This window comes from Tenebrio molitor, chromosome 1 (genome assembly GCF_963966145.1).
Source record: "Tenebrio molitor chromosome 1, icTenMoli1.1, whole genome shotgun sequence".
Taxonomy (NCBI): Eukaryota; Metazoa; Arthropoda; class Insecta; order Coleoptera; family Tenebrionidae; genus Tenebrio; species Tenebrio molitor.
In genome coordinates this window covers 23,007,164-23,031,734 of record NC_091046.1, presented here as the reverse complement: position 1 = coordinate 23,031,734, position 24,571 = coordinate 23,007,164, and the positions used below count along the sequence as shown (strand labels likewise).

Genomic DNA, 24,571 nt, shown 5'->3' with positions numbered 1-24,571 from the left:
CTAGGGCAGAAATTTACCCAAATAGGAAAACGTATTTCTCTTTAAATGTCCAGATAGTTGGAGGACCACAACTTGAAATTTTGGATATTGTCGTCCATTGGCCAGGTTCAACCCATGATTCAAGGATATTTGAAAACAGTTCCGTAAAACTACGATTTCAAAGAAGATAGATACCAGGGCTTCTACTTGGAGATAGCGGATATCCACAAACAAATTATTTGCATACACCTGTTTTAAATCCTGGTAATGAAGCACAAGAAAGATATAACAATGCCCTAAAAGGAACAAGGCAGATCATAGAAATAATAAATGGAAAACTCAAAAGAAGATTTCCATGTCTCCACGTCAAACTTCAGTTCAAAATAGGTAACATTTTGAGGATTATAGCTGCCTGTGTGGTCTTACATAATCTAGGAATCATGCCTGGAGATCTTTGGTTGGATGAGGAAGAAGGCGATCCTCCAGCATTGCAAATACAAGACCCACCATTGCCTGAAAATCTTATGGGAAATGCGATAAAAGCTGCCTTCATAGAAAGACATTTTACGTAAATTATTTTTATTAATAATGTTTGGAACAAATTAAATGCAATTAAACTAAACTATTTAGGAGTACTAAGCATATTTTTAAGCAATTGAGTTAAAGTCCGAACTCCTGCTTCTGCAAACTTGAGAGACCTAAGTGCAGCAGTCATTCAAGAAGGGCAAGAAATAGACCAAGCTGTCATTCAGAACCTTCTTGAAGGAATGCCAAGACCAATGGAAGCTGTAACTCAAGCTAGAGGAGGCTATATACGATAATGAGTTTTTAGTTTACTACATTTCGACTTAAATTTTTAAGAGGTTTTGTATTATTTTTGTTATTAGAGAAATAAAATGTGAGTTTTGGTTTAATTACGTTAAAATTGAGTTACAATCCTTCTAAACTCATCAATTAACCAAAAATAAAATATGGTAAATAAAATAAAACTTAATTAAAAAAGTTAATTCAAATAATGCGCATGGATCGAATTTTGTGCCGGTGAGTGTAGTACTACGAGTAGGTACACTACTGAGTTCTGAGGAATCAAACTTAAAATGTTAGTGAACCAAGCTTCCAATTTTTCAGAATTCATCTCGTCGTGATAATCTCCACATTTAATTCCTTCAAAAACTAACAACCCCTTGTTAAGAAAACCTTTCTCGTTTCCAGTGTGTACCATTATAAGACGTTTTCCTCTTCCACTAGGATTTTTTAACCCGGTTGACGAATCTTGGTTAAACAGTTCTCTTTTGCTCATCACGTTTTGATTTACCCACATTTTAGATCTGACATGACCCGAGTTCACCCATATTTCGTCTAATATATGTTTCTTTTTTGCTCTCGCAATTCTTTTATTTGACGTAAATATTTTCTTCTCCACATTACAAAATCCTCTCTATCTAATAATTTACTTTTCCTAGCTCTCTTGGTAAATCTGTTAATTGTAAAGATTACGCTTTTAATTGATCAAAATCTCAATTTGCTGTCTACACACGTGAAATTTAGAGATTTTAACACCTTATATAACTTGGATCTACTCATTTTTGGAATTTCTTCATTTTGTTATATTTTGGCATAAATCAAATTTAGTGTTAGGGTAAGATTATCGAAAAAGAACTAGTGTACAGTTCGTCGTATTAAATACTTTTGATCTTCCTCTAAAATTAAAAGATCTTCACGTTGAGGTACTTTCGGTGGTCTAAGGGTGCCAGTGTTTTTTTCCTCGGCCAAAACTCTTAACTGTTTGCACAGAACGACTTATTTGATAAGTATTTCTGTTAGTCTTCATTTATATAGAGAATAAAAGATATGTCACCTGTGTATTCGCAACAACACTTGCTTAACAAAACAGTTTTGTTAAACTGAGGATGATCGTGTTCTAGTCTTTTAAAGACATTAAGAATCATCAGTTTCTCATTAACGGTAAGTTTGCCTTTGAACTTTTCACTCATTTTTAAAAAGCAGAAATGACAACACATGTGACAGATACATCCCCTGCTAGCAGAGCCTTGCAGGAAAAAACAGACTATAAATATGCCGCAAGTAACCAAAATTGATTGTGATTGTGAAACGAAAAATCATCTATCACTTAGCGAGAAATTAGTCATTTGCAACTATTACAATTAATTAGCTGCCTTACGTTTTTGGGATATCTTTTGTTTGTCACCAGAAAGCACATAGTCTCCAACCTAATCAAATTTATGGCAACCTAGTAACGCATATCCCTAAATCCTAGGGAGTAATTTATTTTTACACGATAGTAAGAGGTGGGCATGGAAAAAGTGAATTTAAGTTGGTAGTAAAACTGTCTGTTGAATTAGATTATGTTTTTCTAAGTTTGAGGTTATAAACTGCGTCATTGTCAGTTTTATTAGTTTCCAATAGGACAATGCTCACGCATTTTTAATCCAATTTAACAAAACAGGAGACTGACTTGAGTAGACTACAGAATACTAGGGACCGGGACCGAAAGACGAAGTGGCTCGAGGAGATCTCGCTATTTATTTTTTAAACTAGCATTTACCATTTTTTTTTGAAAAATCTTTCTAAACCCAGATAAAATTTTAATTAGTTTGATCGTAAATTGTAGTCCCCGCCAATGTCTCCGCGCGTACATTAAAGCGAAAGAAGATAAAAACTTAGAAAGTCAAGCAAAAACCAATTCTTTATTCGTAGTAAGTGAGAGTGACATTGAACTTACGCACCACACTTGATCAAGGGCACTAACCTTTAAATTAAATGTTCGAAATGACGCCCTCCGTAATCGATGCACGCTCTTGTGTGCCCTTCGAGCCACAGAAGCTTGAGTTCTCATCAACATGTCAGAATTTTATCGAATTGCCTCGGTGTGAACTGGAGTCTCATACACAATGGGCCGTATGAAGTATTTCATTAGCTAAATAATTGATTAGACAAAGTGAGAGGATATGCCAAGCACTATGTTAGACAAAGACAAAACAATTTAACGACGTTCTTTAACTTTAATGAAAGGGAAATCATACGGCCCATTCTGTTTTAAATTGCCCCATAAAAAAAGTCACAAGGGTTAAGTCCGGTGAACGAGCTGTCGATAAAACTCGTCAATTTCTACCCATTGAAGAAGCCATTGACAAAATGCAACAGGACTAAAAGTACCATAATCCCCTGTGATAATCCCTTAAATGCTGGACAGAATTCACAAAGGTACGTGGACAGGGAACTTGGCGACCGGGAAATCTCTTCATGTACCTACATACAAACGCCTGGTTGCATCAGCATTTAATAAAGCTTCCCCGTAGATGAGCACTATGTCTGTTAACTCCGGATTAGTGTATTGCACCATTTTTAACGATAATTACGGGAAATTCACTTTCTAATAAATTGTAAACACGGCCGCATGCAGGTGAAAGACGTGACTAAATTGCGTCAGTAAGTTTTTACAAGACCTATCCGCCTGGGTTTTTGCCGTATTTACTTTTTTTGCCTTAACGTTTTTCGTACGAAGCCGTTGATCTTTCACCGTCCCATCCATAAACGACTCGATGAAACGGAATACGGTGAAAATAAATTCGAGCATTAACTTGAGTTTTCGAAAAAATGGTAAATAGAAAAGTAATTTGTTTTGATGAGTTCTATCACCGTTTAAATTTTCCTAACTACAGGGTCATTACTCATTATAAATGATTGTCCCATCGCAGTTGGCGTTGGACACCCACACAAATTTGGGATGTGCCGCTAACTTCGCAACGTTAGACAAACTAGTAGACAAATTTACCCTACCGTCAGCAGCACTACCTATCGGCGATGCTAGTCTCACTCATGTTATAAAGCTTGCAGCACATTCAACTACGTTACCAATGCCTAATGCGATGAGACAATGTTTTATAATGACCCCGTATAACTCTGTTATCTCTCCATTTGTTTTTCTTCTCCATCCTCGGTTCTTGTCATGTATTCTCCAAATTCAATCCGCATATTTGCAACTATTGACCTTGTGATTTGCTTATCGTTATTGCAAAAGCCAGTTTAATGAAAATTTCACTCTTTTTGAAGCTCTATTAATTCCACAACGTTAATAAACCTGATCGTGTAAATTTCCAGAAATGTCTTGATTGTGTTGTAGTTCCAGAAAATAATGAGAATAAAACCATTGAAACAAAACATTGCCCTTTGCGGGTGCTTCATTTTTTTTGTGAATTTTACTGCTTTGCAATGTGCAAACTTTATTTATAGTTCCAACAATGACAGGAGCATACCTATTCAATTTAACAACAGAATATACTTACAAAATTCTGTCAAATGTATGAAATTCACTTAATTTTATCGATATTCAAGAGCAGGTGAAATTTGAATAAATCCATTCTTGGATTAACACTGTCAAACGGTCAAACAGCGCTAGCGCTGCCTAGCGGATTTCATTCAAACCACTCTCAGCATTTCTGTCACAGACAATTAAACTACAGTTTAATTAAATTATATACAGTTGTCCCCGGATTGAGTTTACAAGAGGGAAAATATTTTTATTTTTGATTTTACGCAAAAACTTCACAGGAATAACATTTTTTGCTTCATCTGAAACCCCCATTTCTGTTATTAAAAAGTCTTTTTCAATACAGAGGAAGACTTAACATTAAAATCAAAGAAAATGCAGAAAAAATATTTTCCTTTTTTTTTGAAAAAATCAAATGATAATTGAATATAAAACAATTTTATTAACTATGCACTGTTTTCTGTACATAACTGAACCCTGTATTGAAGTTTAAGCTTCTGAACACCCATGCCTGATACATAACTGTTGGGAAATTTTTCATTAAATTTTGTAATTATGTGACAAAAACCGGTCTAACATTGGATTAAATAAATTCTTTGTTCTAAAGACAACATTTTGAAACAGTAATAAGTTGTTTGTCAAAAAACCACGCCAATTGTAATAAAATTTATAACATAAAAATTAATTCTAAGTCCAAATTTTAACAAAAAATGTGAATTTAAGAATACAGTGTATCAATTCTGAGATTTTAATAACGGAAATCGGGGTTTCAGATGAAGCAAAAAATGTTATTCCTCTGAAGTTTTTACGTAAAATCAAAAATACAAATTTTTTTCCTCTTGTAAACTCAATCCGGGGACATACTGTATATTATAAATTAAACTATAGTTTAATTGTCTGTGATTTCTGTGCTCAGCACTAATAAGAAGCTGTAAAATTTTCAGACATTTTCATCGATTTTATTCAAACCACTCCTTAACTGACCCCGATACTAGGTAATAAGAACAAACTGAAAATTTCAGCGAAATCGGTCGAGTAGTTTTTGAATCTACCTATAGCAAACACATGTATTATCTGTTCACGATTATTTCAAATTCGGACTGTCTATGAAAATCTGACATTTTAGTTGGCACTATTGTGATTTGGCAAATTAAGTCTATTTTAAACTCAATATACACGACTAAATCTAGTGATTTTAGTAACTTTTGTGGTGTAATAGGATACAACTTTTTTCTACTGTAAATGCAATGTCACAGATAATAATTCAGGTTACTTTCGTGTCAAAAATAAATTACTCCCTAGAATTCGAACTTTTAGGGAAATATCGTTTTTCATGTTGTGTGTAACTAGAATTTTCAAAAGTTATTTTGAATGCCTAAGGTTGGTTACTTTGAACTGAGAGATTAAATCCAAATAAATATGCCGCCAGTAACCAAAATTGATTGTGATACGAAAAATCATCTATCACTTAGCGAGAAATTAGTCATTTGCAACTGTTACAATTAATTTGCTGTCTTACATTTTTGGGATATCTTTTGTTTGTCACCAGAAACCACATAGCCTCCAACCTAACCGAATTTATGGCAACCTTGTAACGAATATCCCTAAATCCTAGGGAGTAATCCATTTTTGACACGAGAGTATGTGTATTTTGAAGAGGTTGTAATGTACTATGGCGGACAATAAATTTAGGCCGGCCTGTCATTGGCTTGACATCAAAATATGAAGCTGGCATTATGTTCAACTAACCCCATTTACGATTTTTGTCATTCTTGTCATCGTGACAGCGATAATCAAAATTAAAATTGGGAAAAGAAGCGTGCACCAGAGAGAAGTGCTACTACAAATCAGTTATGCTAGTGCGTCATGATCTGTAAATTACGAAAAGGGCGAAGGAAACGCCAAACAGCTTGAAAATCTTCAGTTTGACAAACTGACATATCAGTCATAATGACAATAAATGGCCGCTTGCATTGACTTTTTTGAAATGTCAGAAATTTGCCGGCCTAAATTTATTGTCCGCCATAGTACGATTATTGTCATTTTTGACAAATCTCTGATCGAGTCCCGCAATCAAGCAAAGTAAACTAGTTTTGAATATTTTACTTAAAATATGGTATCTACAGGTTAATATTACATACAGGCATTGAAACCAGCAAGTAGGTGTACACTTCTATTCAGAAAAAAAGCGTACACGTAGTGAGCACAATTTTGGCTAGATTGCCATATCGTAAACCTATCTATTAATTGTTGTTACTTAGAAACCTGTAACAGAACCCGTGATGATAGCTGGATTTGATCGATGTATTCTTCAGAGATTTTAATGTGTATAAATGTTTTGCCTTATTTATTTGGCAAGTATTACCAATTACTACAAACACAATTTAAACTTTTATTCACAAATTTATGGAAAACGGCTACTCTCAACAATCTAACAACAACTTAAAAATTTATAAAAAACAGTGTTCACACATTTGACATACATACAAAATGTCAGTAATACGTTTTCTTGGAAACGATTAATTAATTTTATCCCCATTTACAGTAGCTCTCAATACGTGTACGCTTTTTTTTTAATAGAAGTGTACCTTAATAAACATAAACAGATATTAACGAAAAGATTTCAGAGCAGGACACAGAGTGGAAGCAAGATACATTCAAAATGAATAGTGCTCAGGAGCAAACCCTCTCAAGTCAAGCCTGAAGGTCGGCGTGGCGGTCTTGTAATTAAAAAAAGCGCACAACGGCGCAAATATTTCTTCACTGTGCGTCCTTTCCATTCTGTGCCTGTGGCCCCGATCCAGAAATTACTCCGTATTTTTCCTTCAGATATCTGTAGGAGATTGAAGCTAACATTTTAAATAAATCAATTTAAATTAAATGTGGATTTATCAACATACGGCAAAAATTTCCGTTAAACGTAAACTGGCAAATGTTTTTAAAACACCGGTGAACACTTTGTTTTATCTCTCTTTGTAACACTGCCTGTGGCCTCCATGATATAGCTACTTAATCGTATGTTTTTCAATAATTATAATCTGACAGTGTCAAATTTTTTGACAAATTCAAAACGCCCGCTTTGATTTGGATGTTCAATATTAGAAAAAATAAAACACTTTCATTGCAATACAAAAAAAGACAATTCCCTAACAGTAATGTTTATTGAAAATGGAAAATGGATGGAGTTTAGTAACGTGCGATCGAAAATAAAAAAAATCGAGATTGCCATGATTAATACACTTCAGTTGGCAGCACGTAAAAATTTAATTCAAATGTCATTATACTGGTAATTATGAATTATTGATTATTAAAATTTGCTATTACAATATGTTCACTTTAGAGCAACAAATTTTCATTCTCCAGTGTTTCTTTAGCAATAGAGAAAGGCTTGGTCCTATTCGACACCTCGAGTTTTTGAGGAATTTCACAAAAGTTTCCAAACTTTCAAGGCACTTAACCAACAACTTGCCCAGAAAGTCTACAAATGCGTAATAGTATACAGGGTGTCCCAGAACTGGCTCCCCAGAGAAAAAAGGGAGCCTTAGGGCGAATATATTAACGTGTATTTTGAAGAAAAAAAGTCCTATCTCAAATGATAACCGAGAAAAGACATTCTGAAGTTGACCAATTAGAGTTGAGCATCATTAAGGTGGAATAATCGCAATTTTGCGTTGCCTAGGTTTCCTTTTTATCCGTAAACCTCTATAATTCTGTCCATTTGATTTGGTCCACTACATTTATTAGAATGATTGTTTACGTCAGTTTGACATTTGTTATAGAATTTCGCTGCGATATTTAATTCAAGTGTATCATTTAACATGTATTCTTCCTCTGAGTACGTAGATATGATTCTTACTTTTGCGCGATGTGGGAACAATGCACGTGAAGCAGTAAGGTTGTACCGTGACAATTTCCACAAAGACAAAACAATCCTGAAATTAATCGCTCGGGGTCGAGAAACGGGTCAGATGCAGCCAGTTCAAAGAAGAAGTTAGGGGTGCTCCAAGAAATGTAAGGACTGTCGAACACGAGGAAGCCGTACTGAATGTCTTTGAGGAAGACGGCACCCGGAGTATTCGAACAGTTTCTCGTGAAATGGGTTTATCCAAGATTTCGGTGCAGAGAGTTCTAGCTGATAATAGGAGGCATCCATACCACTATACATGAGTACAACATCTTCTGCCAGAGGATTATCCAATTAGGCGAGACTTTTATCTATGGTTAATAAACCAAAACGATGCTTCACACTTCTTGTCACGGATACTGTTTTCTGATGAGTCGCTATTTTGCCGGTAAGGTTGTTCCAATTATCACAACCTTCATATCTGGGCAGAGGAAAATCCAAGAGAATAATTTCTCAGAGGTTTTCAACATAGGTTTTCTGTTAATTTGTGGACTGGGCTATTGGGCGATCGTTTGGCAAGTATAAGCGTGGTGGATCCTTCCATTTGTTAAAATTCCGAATCCGCGCCTCTAGATTGGACCGTTTGAATTCCCCGCAAGATTAACGGGGGCAAGATATGCTCAGTTCATTGGAACCGAGCTACCTGATTTACTTGAAATTGTACCTTTTGCTTATCGCATAAATGACTGGTTCCAACATTTTAGCGGAAACGTTCCGGAAATTTTGGATAACCAATATCCACAGCGCTGGATCGGTCGAGGAGGACCGCATCATTGGCCTGCCAGGTCTCCAGATCTGAATCATTTATCGGCGGCCCATAAATTCAGAGGCTGATCTGAGAGTTTGAATTCAGGAGGCTTTGTTTCAGTTACTGAAGAAATGAAAACTAACGCTACTATATGCCGTTCACGATTTTAAACACGCAGGAGGCCGCGATATTTTTTTGTTAGATTGGCGTCAGGTCCTGTCATATGACGTTTCGTTTTGAAATATTCGCATTGTTGTCAATTCCGTAATTAATTTAGTTAATAAGAATTTACCCAGAACTGCCCTACAAATATGTACAGTTAATTTCAAAATTATAGAGTACACCTCAAAAATCAAGAAGTCGATTGATTACAATTTTTTCCACATGTAAAGATGCCTTTTTGAAATTTGAGCGTCATATTTTTTACATAGGTTAGGTAAGTTTGACAACATAAAATGTCACTGATGTTTTAGAACACCATAATATTGTCTGTTTTATCTTCTGCACGGTGCTCTTCGTGATGTTATAATACTGGGCTACCCTCTGGATCGAACACCCTTCTTCTAATTTAGAAAGAATGAGCACTTTCACGTTTTTGGTTAGATTTTGCATTTTGTTTGTCAAAATTGACATTGATCATTGACAAAAAATGTAAGTGCAATTCACACTGTAGAAAATGAGGTGTACTCTATAATTTTGAAATTAACTGTATGTTTCATTCCAATTACAATTTTACGATTATTGTTCCTAATGCGTTCAATTATTTAAAAAATGTAGCAACTTGGGAGCAGTGTTCGATTGAATTATAACCTAAAATAGATTTATTAAGACAAATCACAGTACTGCCAACTAAAATGTCAGATTTTCATAGATAGTCCGAATTTGAAATAATCGTGAATGGTTTATACAAGAAGTTTGTTACGTAGAGAACAATTGTGCATATAAATGAATGGTGGTCATTTCGAACATCTGCTTTAACATTGTTACCTATTTAAATAAATGGTTCTTTTTAGAATCGCCATTTTTATTGTTTTATTTCGAATTTTGCAATTGTCAAGTCTTGATGTTGATGACAGATAAACGTCAACGAATTTTTATATCGGAAAACGTCAAAATTCCAGTTGCCCAAACATTTTATTGATTTGTGCGATATCAGAGATTTTTTGTTGTTGTTTAGCAACCGATCAGATTTTTTAGTAATACCTGAGGACGAGCTTCCGGGATTGGTGAAATTAAAAACTTTGTAACTCGGTAATTTGAGCTAGCAGAAAATTTATTTTAGTCAATTTAGAGTCTTTTTTGTTGTCGGCACATGCCTGTTTTCTCTGGGGAGCCAGTTCTGGGACACCCTGTATAACGGTATTAGGCCGGTATGGGTTATATAACAGACGAGTCTGTTCTATCCATATCGGCCGTATGTTGTTTTATAGTGTAGCAGGTCAATTTGCCACTATTCGTTTTGGCCGGAGTAGGAGGCCTAGAGGTCCTACTTATGCTCGCGGGACTAATAGATCGCTGTTCGAAAATCAGGAACAAGCAAGACAACGCATGGCACATGACGTCGCGACGCGCCCACCCTGCCGTAACCTTTTTCGGGACGCTCATTTCGAAATAATTCAGTTTGTTTGTGCCGTCAGTCAATTCATTTTCAGTTTATCGGGTCAGGGTTCATTTTTTGTTGATCAGTTCACTTTCAGTTTTCGTTTGTTTCTTTAGCGGTTTTCATTTAGAGTTTTTTCCTTGTAGAGTCCTTGTGCCAGCCAGTTTTGGGGCGGCTGGAATAACACATGTTAGCCCCTAAATTTTAGGCTGAGGTGGCCTCACGCCTCTAGGCTGTCTAGCTGCGGCCTATCTGTTTATCGTTCGTTTTTTTCTTCTTTCTCCTTTCCTTTTCCTTCAATCCCTCTTTTCTTCTTCTCAGCTCGGGTAACCGTACGGCAAAGTTAGTTCCGATTCCCTTTTGTTCCCGTGACTTGCCGGAAAGTTATCTTCTTCTCTTCTTTTCCCCAACCTTCTTCCTTCATCCTTGTTGTGTTGAACCTTTCGAGATCCTGCGGGAAATAGCCGTCAACATCTGTCGTGAATTACGCGTGGGCTCACCGACACATTACCGCTTCAACATCTGAATTTTCCGATCGGTGACGTCCAACGTAAACAAACCGGCGCCATGATCGACCATCTGTCATTAAGCGCGCAAGTGTAGAACCGCCGGAAGTAGTCATCGGGATGCGCGGTCAGTACAATTACCGGGACGCCTTATCGCCCAACGGAATAAGGTCCAGATCTTTCGTGTTGATATCCTAGAGGCGGGGGTAGCCAAAAAAAACCATCGCGAGCGGAAATTAGAGGACTCGGTCGGCGTCTGCCGAGCGGGCGGCTGTGCCGCAAGTCGCGAGCCGCGAATCACGTGCTTGGCGTTCGGGATCCGCAATCATCCCTGTGGGTGGATTGCCGAACGCCATGGCGCTTATCGTCCGGCGCTGCCAGCCTTCGGGGCCGTCGAGGAGCCCGAAGATTTACCGTACCGTTTTACCGTTTTGCCGTGGTCGAGAAACCCCTCGTCATCTAGCGAGATAGAGGGGTAGTTCGAGCCAGATTACCGTACCGTACCGCGAAGGAGTACCGGAAAGTCCTCCTTCGATTTATCGTGAAGCAACCCCTTTCAGCGGAAAGGGGTCGTTCTTCAGGGCGATTCGTCGCCATATCGTTCTTCAGGGCGATTCGTCGCCATATCGTTCGCAGGGGCGATCGTTCTTTGGGAACATCGTTCTTTAGAGTGGTCATCGCCAGACCGCATATCGTTCATTAAGGTCGTCGGACCACGCATCGTTTCGTTGGATATCGTTTCGTTAAGGACTAATGAATATCGTCAAGGTCACGCCGTGACGCCGAAAAGGAACAGTACCGTACCGCAAGTCGAAAGGACGCAATCGAGGACACACCACGTTACCGGCATAAGATAAGTCGCACAATTTTATTGCGGAATCATAAGAATTTGCGCCTCAAATTTCCCGCTTCTCAACATTTAGAACCGTCTCATACTTGTAAAATTTCATACTTCAAACATTTCAGATTTTTCACAAGATTTCAAAAATTTCAAGTTTTCAATTTTGCACTTCAATCATTTTTAGCAGTTCTTCTACTTTCAGAAAGTTTGCAAAGTTCACATAGTCAAGTCAAATTTTCGGAACTCTTCCGACCGCAGTTTTTATGACTTTTTTTGTAAAACTATAATGTCAGGGTCACTGCCAGACATTTTCCAATCATAGAATCAAAAGTTAATTTAACGTTGTAAATTTATAAAAGCAGGAGACTGCGTTTCTTTTTCGTTTCACATATGTAACAAATTCTTTCTTATTTACATCGGAGTGTTGTATTAATTTTAAGTTTATTCACAACAAAATAATCAGATAAGTTACAAGGTCACCTGTAAGGGAAAGCTTTCTTAATAAGACCAGAATAAGTGTATTTAATAAGACCATTAATGTGAACTGGTTCGAAATTTCCAATTGAACAGAACTACGTAGAATAGCGTTTGCCAATTCCACGGACCAGTGCACACTTAAGTAAGCACTTCTTATTTCCTGGACTGTTGGCCCTAAAGTTGAATAAACCAATTATTTAATTCCCAAGGAATTAAGTTTTTTATTTGTATTGTCTCCGAAGTATCAGAGAATACTGAGCACTTGTCCCGGCAGCTGGACAAGCTTAACAACCAGCTCAAAAAATAGCTGCCTGGCGCCCATTTTCCATTTTGTGAACCCACACCCTATGCCCCGAAAACCCCCTGAGAGCCCGGAGCTGTCACTGGCCAACTTTTGGTCACAATAGTTTTCTTTATACCAATAATACTTAACATTTAACGATGATTTATTTGTAAGACTGACATTTCTCTTTACTGCAAAAATTAAATTTAGTTGTCATTTGTGCGGTAACCGTAGCAACGACAGCAAAAATAACGGCCTCGGTCTGATAATTTTGAATAACGGCCTAGACTGTTATAGGTGTTATATCAATCAAGCATTGAGTACTGATAAATCCTAATAACAGTATGGTATAAAGAAAACATGTTTTTGGAAAAAGGTAGTGTTCTGCGCAAAAAAGGCAGTAGACAACCGACAAAAAGGTCAGCTGAAAATATTGAAGAGGGTGAACAAAGAATTATTGCAGAGATTAACCCAAGAAACTAACCTATCATTTGGTACAGTTTAGCTTATCCTTAAAAAAGATTTGCACATTTTTCTCTATCGTGTGTCTGTTGTGCATGAAATTACTCCTGGACAATAAGAGCCCCTACAACCGACAACAACCTCTCTGGATAATATTGATTGATCGATGATCGATGATCGTTGGATCTTGCATCGATCTATAAATAAACAAGGACCGTGCGCGTGCTCCCTGCTCACCGTTGACGTTAAATAATAACAGTGCGGGAGTTTTAAATCTCATTGTTTCATTGCACTAGCTGAGGAAATTCTTTTACAACCGACAGGTCACACAAAATTCTTTATGAAAATCAAGATACTATAGGTACGGTCGCGGTCAGATCGCGGTCTGATCACGGTCAAGTCAAATATTAGAACATGCATTTTGTATTGAAGTGTTCATATTATGAGGCACGGTTAAGACACGCTCTGGTCAAATGACCGCGCTCATTCTGGCGAAGAATATTTGAGCGATCCGAGACCGTGGCGTGACCGTGTCTAAGCAGAAACCGCAAGTCTGAACAAGCAATGATCACGATCAAATCAAAACACTCATCATCCATTCATATACCTAAACATTGGTAGGTAACTACGCCAGTGCACAGTAAAGAGTGAAGTTGTTTTGCAAAGAATATGGACGAAAGGCTAATAGAACTGGTGCGAGGGCACGCAGAACTGTATAATTTTACAGACAAATGACAAAAGGTATTCTAACATCCGACAACATGGATAAGAATAAGAATAAAATATGGAAGGAATTTGGTGAAATATTAAAGAAAGGTACTGTTCTCTTCTTCTTGACCGTGACCGTGTCATGATCTGACCGTTACAAGACCGATAGTATAAACCAAGCTTAACACAACTTTTAAGACTGACATCTGTTAATTGAAACCTCACGAATTGCCAACTGAAATGTTTGGTCAACGCCTACTCTATTTTTTAGGTACTATTGCGAGCAAAAAAAGTGGGACATCAACATCAATGTCTTGACTTTCACTGTGAAATTACCCTTACCTGTTTCTAACCCTAATTTGAATTGATCGACATTGTCATTAAGTATTGTAGGTTGTAGGGAATGAGTGTAAGTAAGCACGTAGTGAATATTTATTTAATGCAAATCAAAATTTACCTTTCTCAAAAGAAGAGGGCACTTGGAAAAGTAAAATAGGAGTATAAAATAAATTTTTAAACTGTCAGCTAGAATAATGGTCAAATTTCTACGACAAAAATCAAAGGCAAAATGATAATAAAGCTTGAACTACAGCTGGCTTAAAAAAAAAAACGGGAAATGAAATGTGACCTAATGTAAATTGGAAATTTAATTTGTCAATTTATGTCAATTTGTGTCTGTTTGACAGTATTTGTACTGCATTTGCATAACTGACATTTCTGACACATAAGTGCAGTTTTTTAAACTAAATTCTGAAAGACCGTTTCAAACTATGTACATATAAGAATTTAATAAAATCTGACAGAACTTTTTCTGACAGTTCCCGTTTTTGTTGAAGCCAACCGTACATCGAATTTTTCAAAACTGACAGAAGTTTGATGTCCCACTTTTTTTGCTCGCAATACTACTCTCGTGTCAAAAATAAATTACTCCCTAATTCAAACTTTTAGGGAAATAACATTTTTCACGTTGTGTGTAACTAGAATTTTCAAAAGTAGTTTTGAATGCTTAAGGTTGGTTACTATGAATTGAGAGATTAAGTCCAAGTAAATATGCCGCCAGACACCAAAATTGATTGTGAAACGAAAAAACATCCATCACTTAGCGAGAAATAGCCATATGCAACTGTTACAAGGAATTCGCTGCCTTACGGTTACGATATCTTTTGTTTGTCACCAGAAACCACATAGCCTCCAACCTAACCAAATTTATGGCAACCCAGTAACGAATATCCCTAAATCATAGGGAGTAATTTATTTTTGATAGGATTATACTCTTTTTTTTTCGATCTCACGGTAGTGCGGACCAAAATAATACGGTGAAATCATCATTTTCTGGGAATAATAGGAAAAATATTTTAAAAAATCCATCCTTATTGGATTTTAAAATAAGAACGTTGTTAATTAAGTAATTAACCAATCGCGTGTAGATATAAAATTACCTTAAAAAGTGTGATGAGAGTGCCACAGTTGCTGCTCAGGAATACGCAGTTCGTTTTCCCAATAGGGAACATCCTAGCAGAAATACTATCGGGCCTTCAAATGAATATATATTTAGAGTAGGCGTAGGCGACATTCTAATTCTGTTAACAGTGTAAAGTAATTTTTGAAGGTAACCAATTAATCCCCGAAGTTACACAGGTTACATAGTAAGCTTTTTCCCAATTTCATATTGTCATATTCCGTGGAGGGGGAATAGGGAGAATGCACTACAAAAATTAAAAATATTTTCTAACCTAATTTTATTTCGTTAAAATGTCAGACGTTTCTTGTGTCATTTTATACGCTGGAAAAATGTTGCAAACAATTGAATTTCCATAGGTTGCTCTAAATATAAATTTATTTGAAAGCCCGTTATAACCTGAAAAATGCTATAACCTAAAAACGTCCGTCATTGCACAAACAATGCGGATACCCAACAATGCATATGCATCATTTGAAATGCATCCATAGTTACAAATAAAGCAGGAAAACTAATTTGTAGGTAACTTAACATCAACAACAGGATTGGTGAGTTTAAATTGCTTCTTTTCTAATTACTATTTAAGATTTTTTTGAACATTTTTCCTATTATTCCCAGAAGATTCACCGTATTATTTTGGTCCGCCCCTTCTGATAGACCCTGTATACTTAGATAAAGGCCAGCTATATCTTTGAGAGTGTCAGATTTTTCGTACCTTTGCTAACTCAGCCTATAAACGTCAAACAACTGTCACTATTAATCAAATTTTAACGCAAAATAGATTTTACTTCAGAATATAAAAGATTCATCTTACTGTTGTAACAGACGGAGGTTGGACATACAAGTAGTCCAGTCAAATAAGGCGAATAAAGGGGTAAACCTCGGAATGAAAGATAATAAGCTGCAAATTTGTATAAACCTTTGTTTTGACATTTTATAAGTTGGCTCAAAAGTCTCATACACTGACCGGCAAAAAAAGTGGGACACCAAGAAAAATAATATTATACTAAAATCATTATTACAAAATTAAGTAAAAATGATGTCATTACTTGTATTCTGTTCTTAAAAATATACCACCTAACAAAGATGTCATTTGAAAGGCTTCAATTAACACATTAACAACAGAAAAGAAAAATACAATTATAAAAAATAAATAAACAAGGAACATGAACGCCTCTACTTAATTCAATATTTGGTATTCCCGCCTCTTGCCCTTATTACAGCTTCTAGCCTTCGTGGCATTGACTCGATTAAGTGCTGAATTTCTTCTTGAGGCGTATTATCCCATTCTTCTTGCACGACTCTTCGAAGCTCTTGAAGAGACACCAGCTCACCACGCCGCGCTCTAATCTGTTTACCGACAACGTCCCATAGATGCTCAATGGGGTTTAAGTCGGGACTACGTGCTGGCCAGTTCATTGTATCAATTCCTACATCATGAAGATAATCTATTACAATTCGAGCAGTATGTGGGCGAGCATTGTCGTGCATGAAAATGAAACCATCACCTGCTAACTGGGCAAAACCCACGACATGGTCTTGTAGGACCTCCTCTATATATCTATGGGCTGTTAATGTGCCTCTTTCAATAAAAACCAACTGTGTACGGGCTTCCCAAGAAAAACCTCCCCATACCATAATTGATCTTCCATTAAAACTGAGCCTTTCAGAAAAATTGCAAGGTGCATAGCGTTCTCCTGGTCTTCTCCAAACTCTCGCCCGTCCATCTGGAGATCGGAGAGCAAATCTCGACTCATCGCTAAAGAGTACCGACTTCCATTGCTCTAAATTCCAATTTAAGTGTTCCTGTGCAAAAAGTAATCTGGAAACCCGATGACCTCTGAGAAGTTCTGGTCCAGTTGCTGGTCGATAGACCCCTAAATTTGCTTCGCCAAGTCTTCTTCTTACAGTCCTTTCATTCACGTTGACCTCTCGTACCCTTTCCAGTTGATTTCTTATCTTAACTGTCGTCATATGCCGATTTCTCAAACTAAGCATCGTAATGTATCGATCATCACGAGCGCTTGTACTTCTTTTACGTCCTGATCCAGGTCTTCTGGTGTATCCTCCAGTCTGACGAAAACGAAGTACGGCTCTATGGACACTGGATCGTGCAAAACCAAGAGAATTCGCAGCTTCGCCAATGCTGAAGCCCACGTGGACTAGAGCTATAGCTCTTGCAGAATCTTCTTGCGATAATGGCATTTCAATGACAAAATGACAACTTGAATAACAAATTTGTGAAAATTCCATGACAACAATGTCAGAAATGCTTTTTTTTAGGACGAAAGAAAATAAACGCCATCTGAGATTTTTAAGATTTAAGAAAAACTCAACAATTGAAAGGTAAAACCCAGTAAATCAAAAGAAAATTGTGGAGAATAGGAAATAAAACAAAAATAAACTTTTGGGATAAAAAAAATAACGTACATACTTAAATATAAATGAATTTTTTTAATGTCCCACTTTTTTTGCCGGTCAGTGTAGAATCTCGTGTACGCGAGTCAAGATATTGAAGGTCAAAGGTCGCAAAAATCGGTTTTTTGTAAATATCTCGTTTCCCTTGCTCTAAATGACATTTGGAGTTATTACAAAAGTTGTAGAGCATAGAATTCTCTACAAATTTGGTCTTAAGGAATATTTGATACATTTAACCGTTCTTGAGATAGAGCGCCAAGAGTGGGGAGCGTTAAGCCGTATGTATGTATGATGATAACGCTAGGTCAACTATGGACTCCAATACATTGTACGATTTATAAAGTTAATTATTTACTAAGAATATTATAATTATGAAGAAACCTTAATTATTTACTAATTAATATACGTATTATATTAATAGATACCTATCTACCGGGTGATCAAAAAGGACTGTTTAAGTTGGCAGTACAACTAAGAAAATTTTATATTTCGGTTATTTATAACACTGCAACCGGGTATGTTTTGTTGGTTTATTTGACAAATATCTGATGTAGGTATAGCATTAACAATGACAAGCCATCAACAACCGAAAATTACTCCTGTTATACGATTTAAAATACAATTCAGTGTTACCAACTTAAACAGTCCTATTTGATCACCCCGTATTATTCATAAAAATCAGACATCCTTTTAATAATATTTAGGTACTTAATTTATATTAATATGAAATAGTTTAAATAGGTACATTTTAATTATATTTTTATCTATCATAAATATATTTTAAGTAGGAAAGATATTAAGTATTTTTTCTTTGAAATGTGTAAACCTAGGTATATTACTATCATACTATCAATTATTAAAATGTTTGAAAAACATTCCAATTTGGATCAATCAGCTCAAGTATTTCAGCAAGAAAACTGTCCTCTAGAAACATTTTTGAAAATGGGGTACGTGTCTTTTTAGAAATGTATAATGCTCCAAAATCAAAACACAATATTGACAATTTTCGATATACACAATTCATCAAATCAACAAGACTCAACAAACCGATGCAGTTATCATCTCTTCCACCTACAAGTGCAGCCGCTCAATCATGTTTACTACCAAATCCAAACTTGGTTAGGAAATAATTTAGAACCCCAGGAATGGGGGTGGATATTGCAAAATGACATCCTGGAACCGACAACAACATTATTACCACCAGCACCAGAAGAACTGTGCTATAGGATATTTTGCAAGCAAGAAAGGCTGTGGTTCGAGTTGCGGATGTAGAAAATTAGGCTTGCAATGCTCCTCAGTTTGTGGTCAGTGTAATGGACAAGCATGCCTCAATGCTTCATCATATCGAGATGATCTTAAAGAAGAAAGTGGTTATGTCAGAATGTAACAAACAACGAGGATGATGATAATGAATTGGAAATTCAAGTTGAGCGACCAGAAGAGGAAGACGGTGACGAACAAGAGGAATATTAAGCTGCATGTTTGCTATTAATAATAAAAATAACAGAAAAAATTCCCCTCACATTTAAACTTGCATCGTAATAGATTTATGGTAAACTGTTGGTAAATAAAAAATATAATTAAAATGTAGTTAAACTATTTCATTGTAATATCTTGTAATGATTTGAATACATTACTTTTTCCGCCAAATATTTGAACCTGCGCAAAACGGTAACAAATGTGGTCGTGATCGTCATCGAATCGGAGGAGCCCTACGTTGTGATTTTCTTTTGGCGGAAAAGGTTCGGAATGCAAACGGTGAGGGTTCCAGTTGGAAGAGTGCCGCAAATAAAACACACATGTGAGAGACGCAAAATACCTTTTATTAAAAATGTCTGTAATAACTTTGATGAAAAAGAAATTGAAACGAATACAAAGGACAGAAATTAAGTTTAACGAAGTACAAGAAATTAACTAATTGAGTACATCACAAAGATAAACGACAAGATGAATGCAACAATATTTAATATAACAGAAAAACGGGCACATGACAGACAAAATGACAGTTAACGCTTGCAAAACAAGTAAACAAATTATGGTGCAGTTATTACAGACAGGGACGGATGAAAAACCCTCTTCAAAAACCGTATCCCAGGTATTACTCATATTTTACAATTCGATTAATGACAAAAACAATGTTTAACTCGGAACTACGCGGTCAAGGTACGCCAACGGGAGCTTAGAGCTGGAGGTAACAAACTTTCGGCCGCGAGGGGACTCAAAGGAATAATCTGAATCATCTTGAAAGCAGCGACATTTATAGGTACTCGGGGTATCGCGTGTCGGACTACTGTGTACCGACCAATTCCGAGTGATATTAGCGTTCGGGGTTGTACGATGAGCTTCTCAGAGTCGCGTAGAGCAGAACTTGTTCCACCTTCCCCAACCAACCGTTTACCGACAAACTCCCGAGATCCCTATAACTGCGACGGGGGCTTCACGTCAGCTTCTCAGAGTCGCATACAGCAGAACTTGTTCCACCTCCGTTATACGGTCCTACATAACCGTCGCCCCCACGGAAACTTGACTAAACAACCCCTCCGACCTCCTGAATGTCGCCTAGCCCCCATGTGATCGTACTTACAACATTTTAACTTTAACTTTTTCGAAATCTAGCAACAACACAAAGAAAAACCAAAAACCGAATTTAATTCAATCAAACAAAGAGAAACATTCAACGATGAGAAAATCCAGCAAAACAGAGCGCAACATTAAACAATGATAAAATAAGCAAAACAAAACGCAACATTAAACAATGATAACATAAGCAAAACAAAACGCAACATTAAACAATGATAACATAACCAAAACAAAACGCACATTAAACAATGAGGAAATAAAAGAGAACAAAACACGAGGTTAAATAACGATAAAATAAAACGCTTTAAAAAGGAATACCATACTCGCTGGCAATATTAAACAAAAAGAAAATGGCGGGTCGAGTGCCGTTAGAAAATGTGAGTGGGAAAAAAAACCAAAATGGACGCACGCGGTTCGGACGACGGCTCCGAATTTTCGAAATTACCAGATTGCTAAAAAAAATTAACCTCCCGGGAGAAAGATAACGCTTAAAACTAACGAATGGGCGCTTCTTAAAGAAACAGCATGCAACAAAATGAAATCTACAACATACCCTTACCACGTGGTCCTGGTCCCAAAAACAAAACACAAAAAAAAGGCAACGAAAGTGGGATAAATTACACAGGTGAATTAAAAAAACGCCGGATTCTTCACGGGGACACAAAATATCTACTCGGAACGGTAGTGTAATCGGTTCAGATGTAACTTACAGATTTTTGGAATATTGGATCGCTCTTCGCAAGGTGTGTTCGTTTCGAAAAATCAAACAAAAGTGACCTACCCCCCTTCAACCACGCGCGCGAGAGACCGCTTCATCCCCGCTATATTTCCGCTCTTCCTCAGCTTCGCCAACCTCCCCAGAATTGCCAACCCCATCCCTTAGTTCCTAATCTAGCCTCTAGTACCTTCACATTTGGCGCGCTCTCGTGGCGGTACCGGGAATTAAAATTTAAATTTTAAACTGGGTCACTACAATCTTATTATGTATTAATTTAATAAAGCAGATTTATAAATAATATCATTAATATCTAGAAATATGATGTATTTATTAGTAAATATCTAAGGTTTCTTCATAATTATAATATTTTTAATGTATGTATGTAATGAAGCCTAGCGTTATCAGTATCACACATACGGGTAAACGCTCCCCACTCTTCGCGCTCTATCTCAAGAACCGTTAAATGTATAAAATATTGGTTAAGACTAAATTTGTAGAGAATTTCATGCTCTACAACTTTTCTAATAACCCTAAATGTCATTTAGAGCAAAAGAAACGAGATATTTACGAAAAACCCATTTTTGCGACCTTTGACCTTCAATATTTTGACTCGCGTACACGAGATTCTATGAGACTTTTGAGCCAAATTATAAAATGTCAAAACAAAGGTTTATACAAATTTGCAGCTTATTATCTTTCATTCCGAGGTTGAATCCCTATTTGACTGGACTAAAGGCTGTTGCCTGTTTGACCGAGTTTTGGAAAACATTTCCAAATTGCAAATATGCAACCAGAAATACTTCCATGCATTCCAAAACATCTCTGGAAATACGTTTTTTCTCCTGTGTGAACGGATTTTGATTCTACGACTGCAGCAAATACACAGAAAAACACGAAAAACGAAATTTTTTTAGTTGCAAATTATAATTTATAGGCTTGCCCGACATCCATTGACGCACCGCCAAGCGACGAAGCGCGGCGTTTTTCAGTTTGTAAATAGTTTCGTATTTAACGACGTGTAAAATCGGCTTTTTGGATGTAAGAAATTCAGATTATTTCAAAAAAAAAAAAAAATCAATCGGGGAGGTCTTTGCTATGTTCCGGGTTTCAAAAATACAACCTACCGAAAAAAAGAATCGGTAATTGAAATTTTAATAATGTAAGTATTTGGATGCGCACTTGCTAACAACAAAGAACTTCTTATACAATAAATAAACAGTTGACGCATAACGCAGTTAATTTCAATTGCATTAATAATAATTTACGTGATAAATGTAGTACGTTAAATACAGGCTGTTTGATAAAAAACGCCTCAACCCATAACTTTTTTACTTATTATCCGATTTCAATAAACAAAAAAACCGAAGATATGGTTTTTCATGCGCTACGAAGCAGCCATAAAATAATTTTTTTTTGGCGTTATTTTCAGTAGCTTACGATAGTCAACTTTTTTTTTAATGGACACGTAGTTTTTTAGGCTCAGTCTGTTTTTTTTTTCTGAATCTAACGATGTATTAAAAGTTATCGTTTGGTCCATAGCTGACTGAAAAAAAAAGAAAACAATTTTTAATTGTGGTTCAATTTATTAAGAAATTTTCAAGTGTGCCGTGAAAAACAATTGGAATACAAATAGCAACAAATGTCAAGTGTGAGTTTGAAAATTTTCAGGTGCAATCTTGGTTGGTTGGTAAATGACGGATTGCCAAAGGAAGAAGCAGAAGAGATTCGTTTTGAAACTTGCAGAATCCTCAAAAAATCCAAACCACCTAAGCGAAACCTTAGTAGAGATGAGATAAAAGCACTCAGTGAACTCAGAAAAGATAAGGACATCGTCATCTTACGAGCGGATAAAGGCAACATAACCGTCATAATGGACCAGGATGAATACAATGACAAGATTAGCCAACTATTAGATCCCGAACATTACACCAAATTAAAGAAAGACCCCACACCTACAATAGAACGTCGAACCAGAGAAATTATTAAACAATCCTCAATCCCCCAACAGGAACAGCGCGCCCTTCTACCATCATCTACCAGACCACCCCGTTTATATGGACTCCCGAAGATTCATAAGGAAGAATGCCCTCTACGACCAATTGTGTCCACTATGGGAAGCCCTACCTACAATCTGGCAAAGTATCTTGCTAAACATCTTCAAACATACGTAGGACACACAGATTCTTTCGTAAAAAACTCATTACATTTTGTTGAATCAATCAGGAATGTGAGATTAGACACTACAGATATCTTGGTCAGCTTCGATGTAGTTACCTTGTTCACCAACGTACCCGTCGAAGACTCGGTCGAGATAATCAAACAGAATTTGATAACACAAGGATTACGGGAAGATATTCCGGAATTGGTACGGTTCTGCTTAACATCAACATACTTCCTATGGAAAGGAAATTACTACGAACAGAAGGAAGGAACAGCAATGGGATCCCCACTATCTCCGGTCATAGCCAACTTATTCATGGAAACTTTCGAACAGGAAGCCCTTGAGTTAGCTCCACTTAAGCCCAAACTTTGGAAACGGTACGTGGATGATACATTTGTTGTATGGCCACATGGACGTGAATCATTAGATCAATTCTTGAACCACCTGAACAGCCTCCATTCATCCATAAAATTCACAATGGAAATAGAAGAGAACAACCAGATTCCTTTTTTGGATGTGTTGGTAACACGGGACAAAAACCAGCTTCGTCACACAGTTTATAGAAAGAAAACACATTCTGACAGATACCTCAATGCACAATCTCACCATCACCCACAACAGAAAAGAGCCTTGATGAAAACTTTACTCCCTCGCGCTGAAACCATCTGTGATGAAGACAGTAAAGAACGGGAATTGAAACATATTAAGTGGGCGCTGAAATGCAATGGTTTCTCGGACAGGGACATTTGATTTGCAAGAAAAGTTAGACAACACACCGAACAACAAACTTACCAGAAATTTGCTTGCCTCCCATATGTACAAGGAGTAACGGACCGTATTAGGAAAATTTTGGAGAAGAGAAACATTGGAACCAGATTTACCACGGAAAAGAAAATCTCTCAGATCCTTCCAACACCTAAGGATAAACTCCTCCTGTTCCAGTCTGAAGGGATTTACAAAGTAGAATGCCTGTGCGGGAAATGCTACATCGGACAAACAGGAGGTTCAATACAATGTCGATTAAAGGAACATAGTAGGGCCATCAAGCAGTATGATAAGGAGAAATCAGCATTGGCGGAACACAAATTCGAAGATGAGGACCACACGTTGGACCTTGAAAAAACAGTAGTTCTGGCTAAAACATCCAAATACCATCAAAGATTAATAAGGGAAGCAATCGAGATTAGAAAAAATCCAAATAATTTCAACAGAGACCAAGGGGTTGAGCTTTCTAGCACCTGGAATTCCGTCATTCGACCATGTACGCACCCCCCCACTAACTTCAGTCACCGAGCCACGCCTACCACCCCCACCACCAATCCCACGGGGACCACTCCCACCACTAACCATATAAATAGCCCAACACGGAATAGACCAAACCAGTTTATTTACAAGCTCCGAAGAAGATAGCAGCATGGCTATTGAAACGTCAGCTA

At 36.9% G+C, this 24,571-nt stretch overlaps 1 protein-coding gene across 1 annotated transcript; it reads left to right on the top strand.

The window, feature by feature from the left end:
* The first annotated feature begins 419 nt into the window (after window positions 1–419).
* On the top strand, window positions 420–24,545 carry LOC138122160 (uncharacterized). Its single transcript, XM_069036306.1, has 4 exons — window positions 420–547; window positions 22,643–23,113; window positions 23,198–23,512; window positions 23,903–24,545. Exons 1-4 carry the CDS (start codon window positions 420–422, stop codon window positions 24,543–24,545), a joined length of 1,557 nt encoding a protein of 518 aa, XP_068892407.1.
* Window positions 24,546–24,571: the final 26 nt, after the last annotated feature.

Coding starts and splice junctions, on each gene's coding strand:
- LOC138122160 (XM_069036306.1), top strand. CDS start 420: ATGCCTGGAGATCTTTGGTTGGATGAGGAAGAAGGCGATCCTCCAGCA. Junction 548..22,642: donor TTCATAGAAAGACATTTTAC/GTAAATTATTTT, acceptor GAAAATTTTCAG/GTGCAATCTTGGTTGGTTGG. Junction 23,114..23,197: donor CCTACCTACAATCTGGCAAA/GTATCTTGCTAA, acceptor TGAATCAATCAG/GAATGTGAGATTAGACACTA.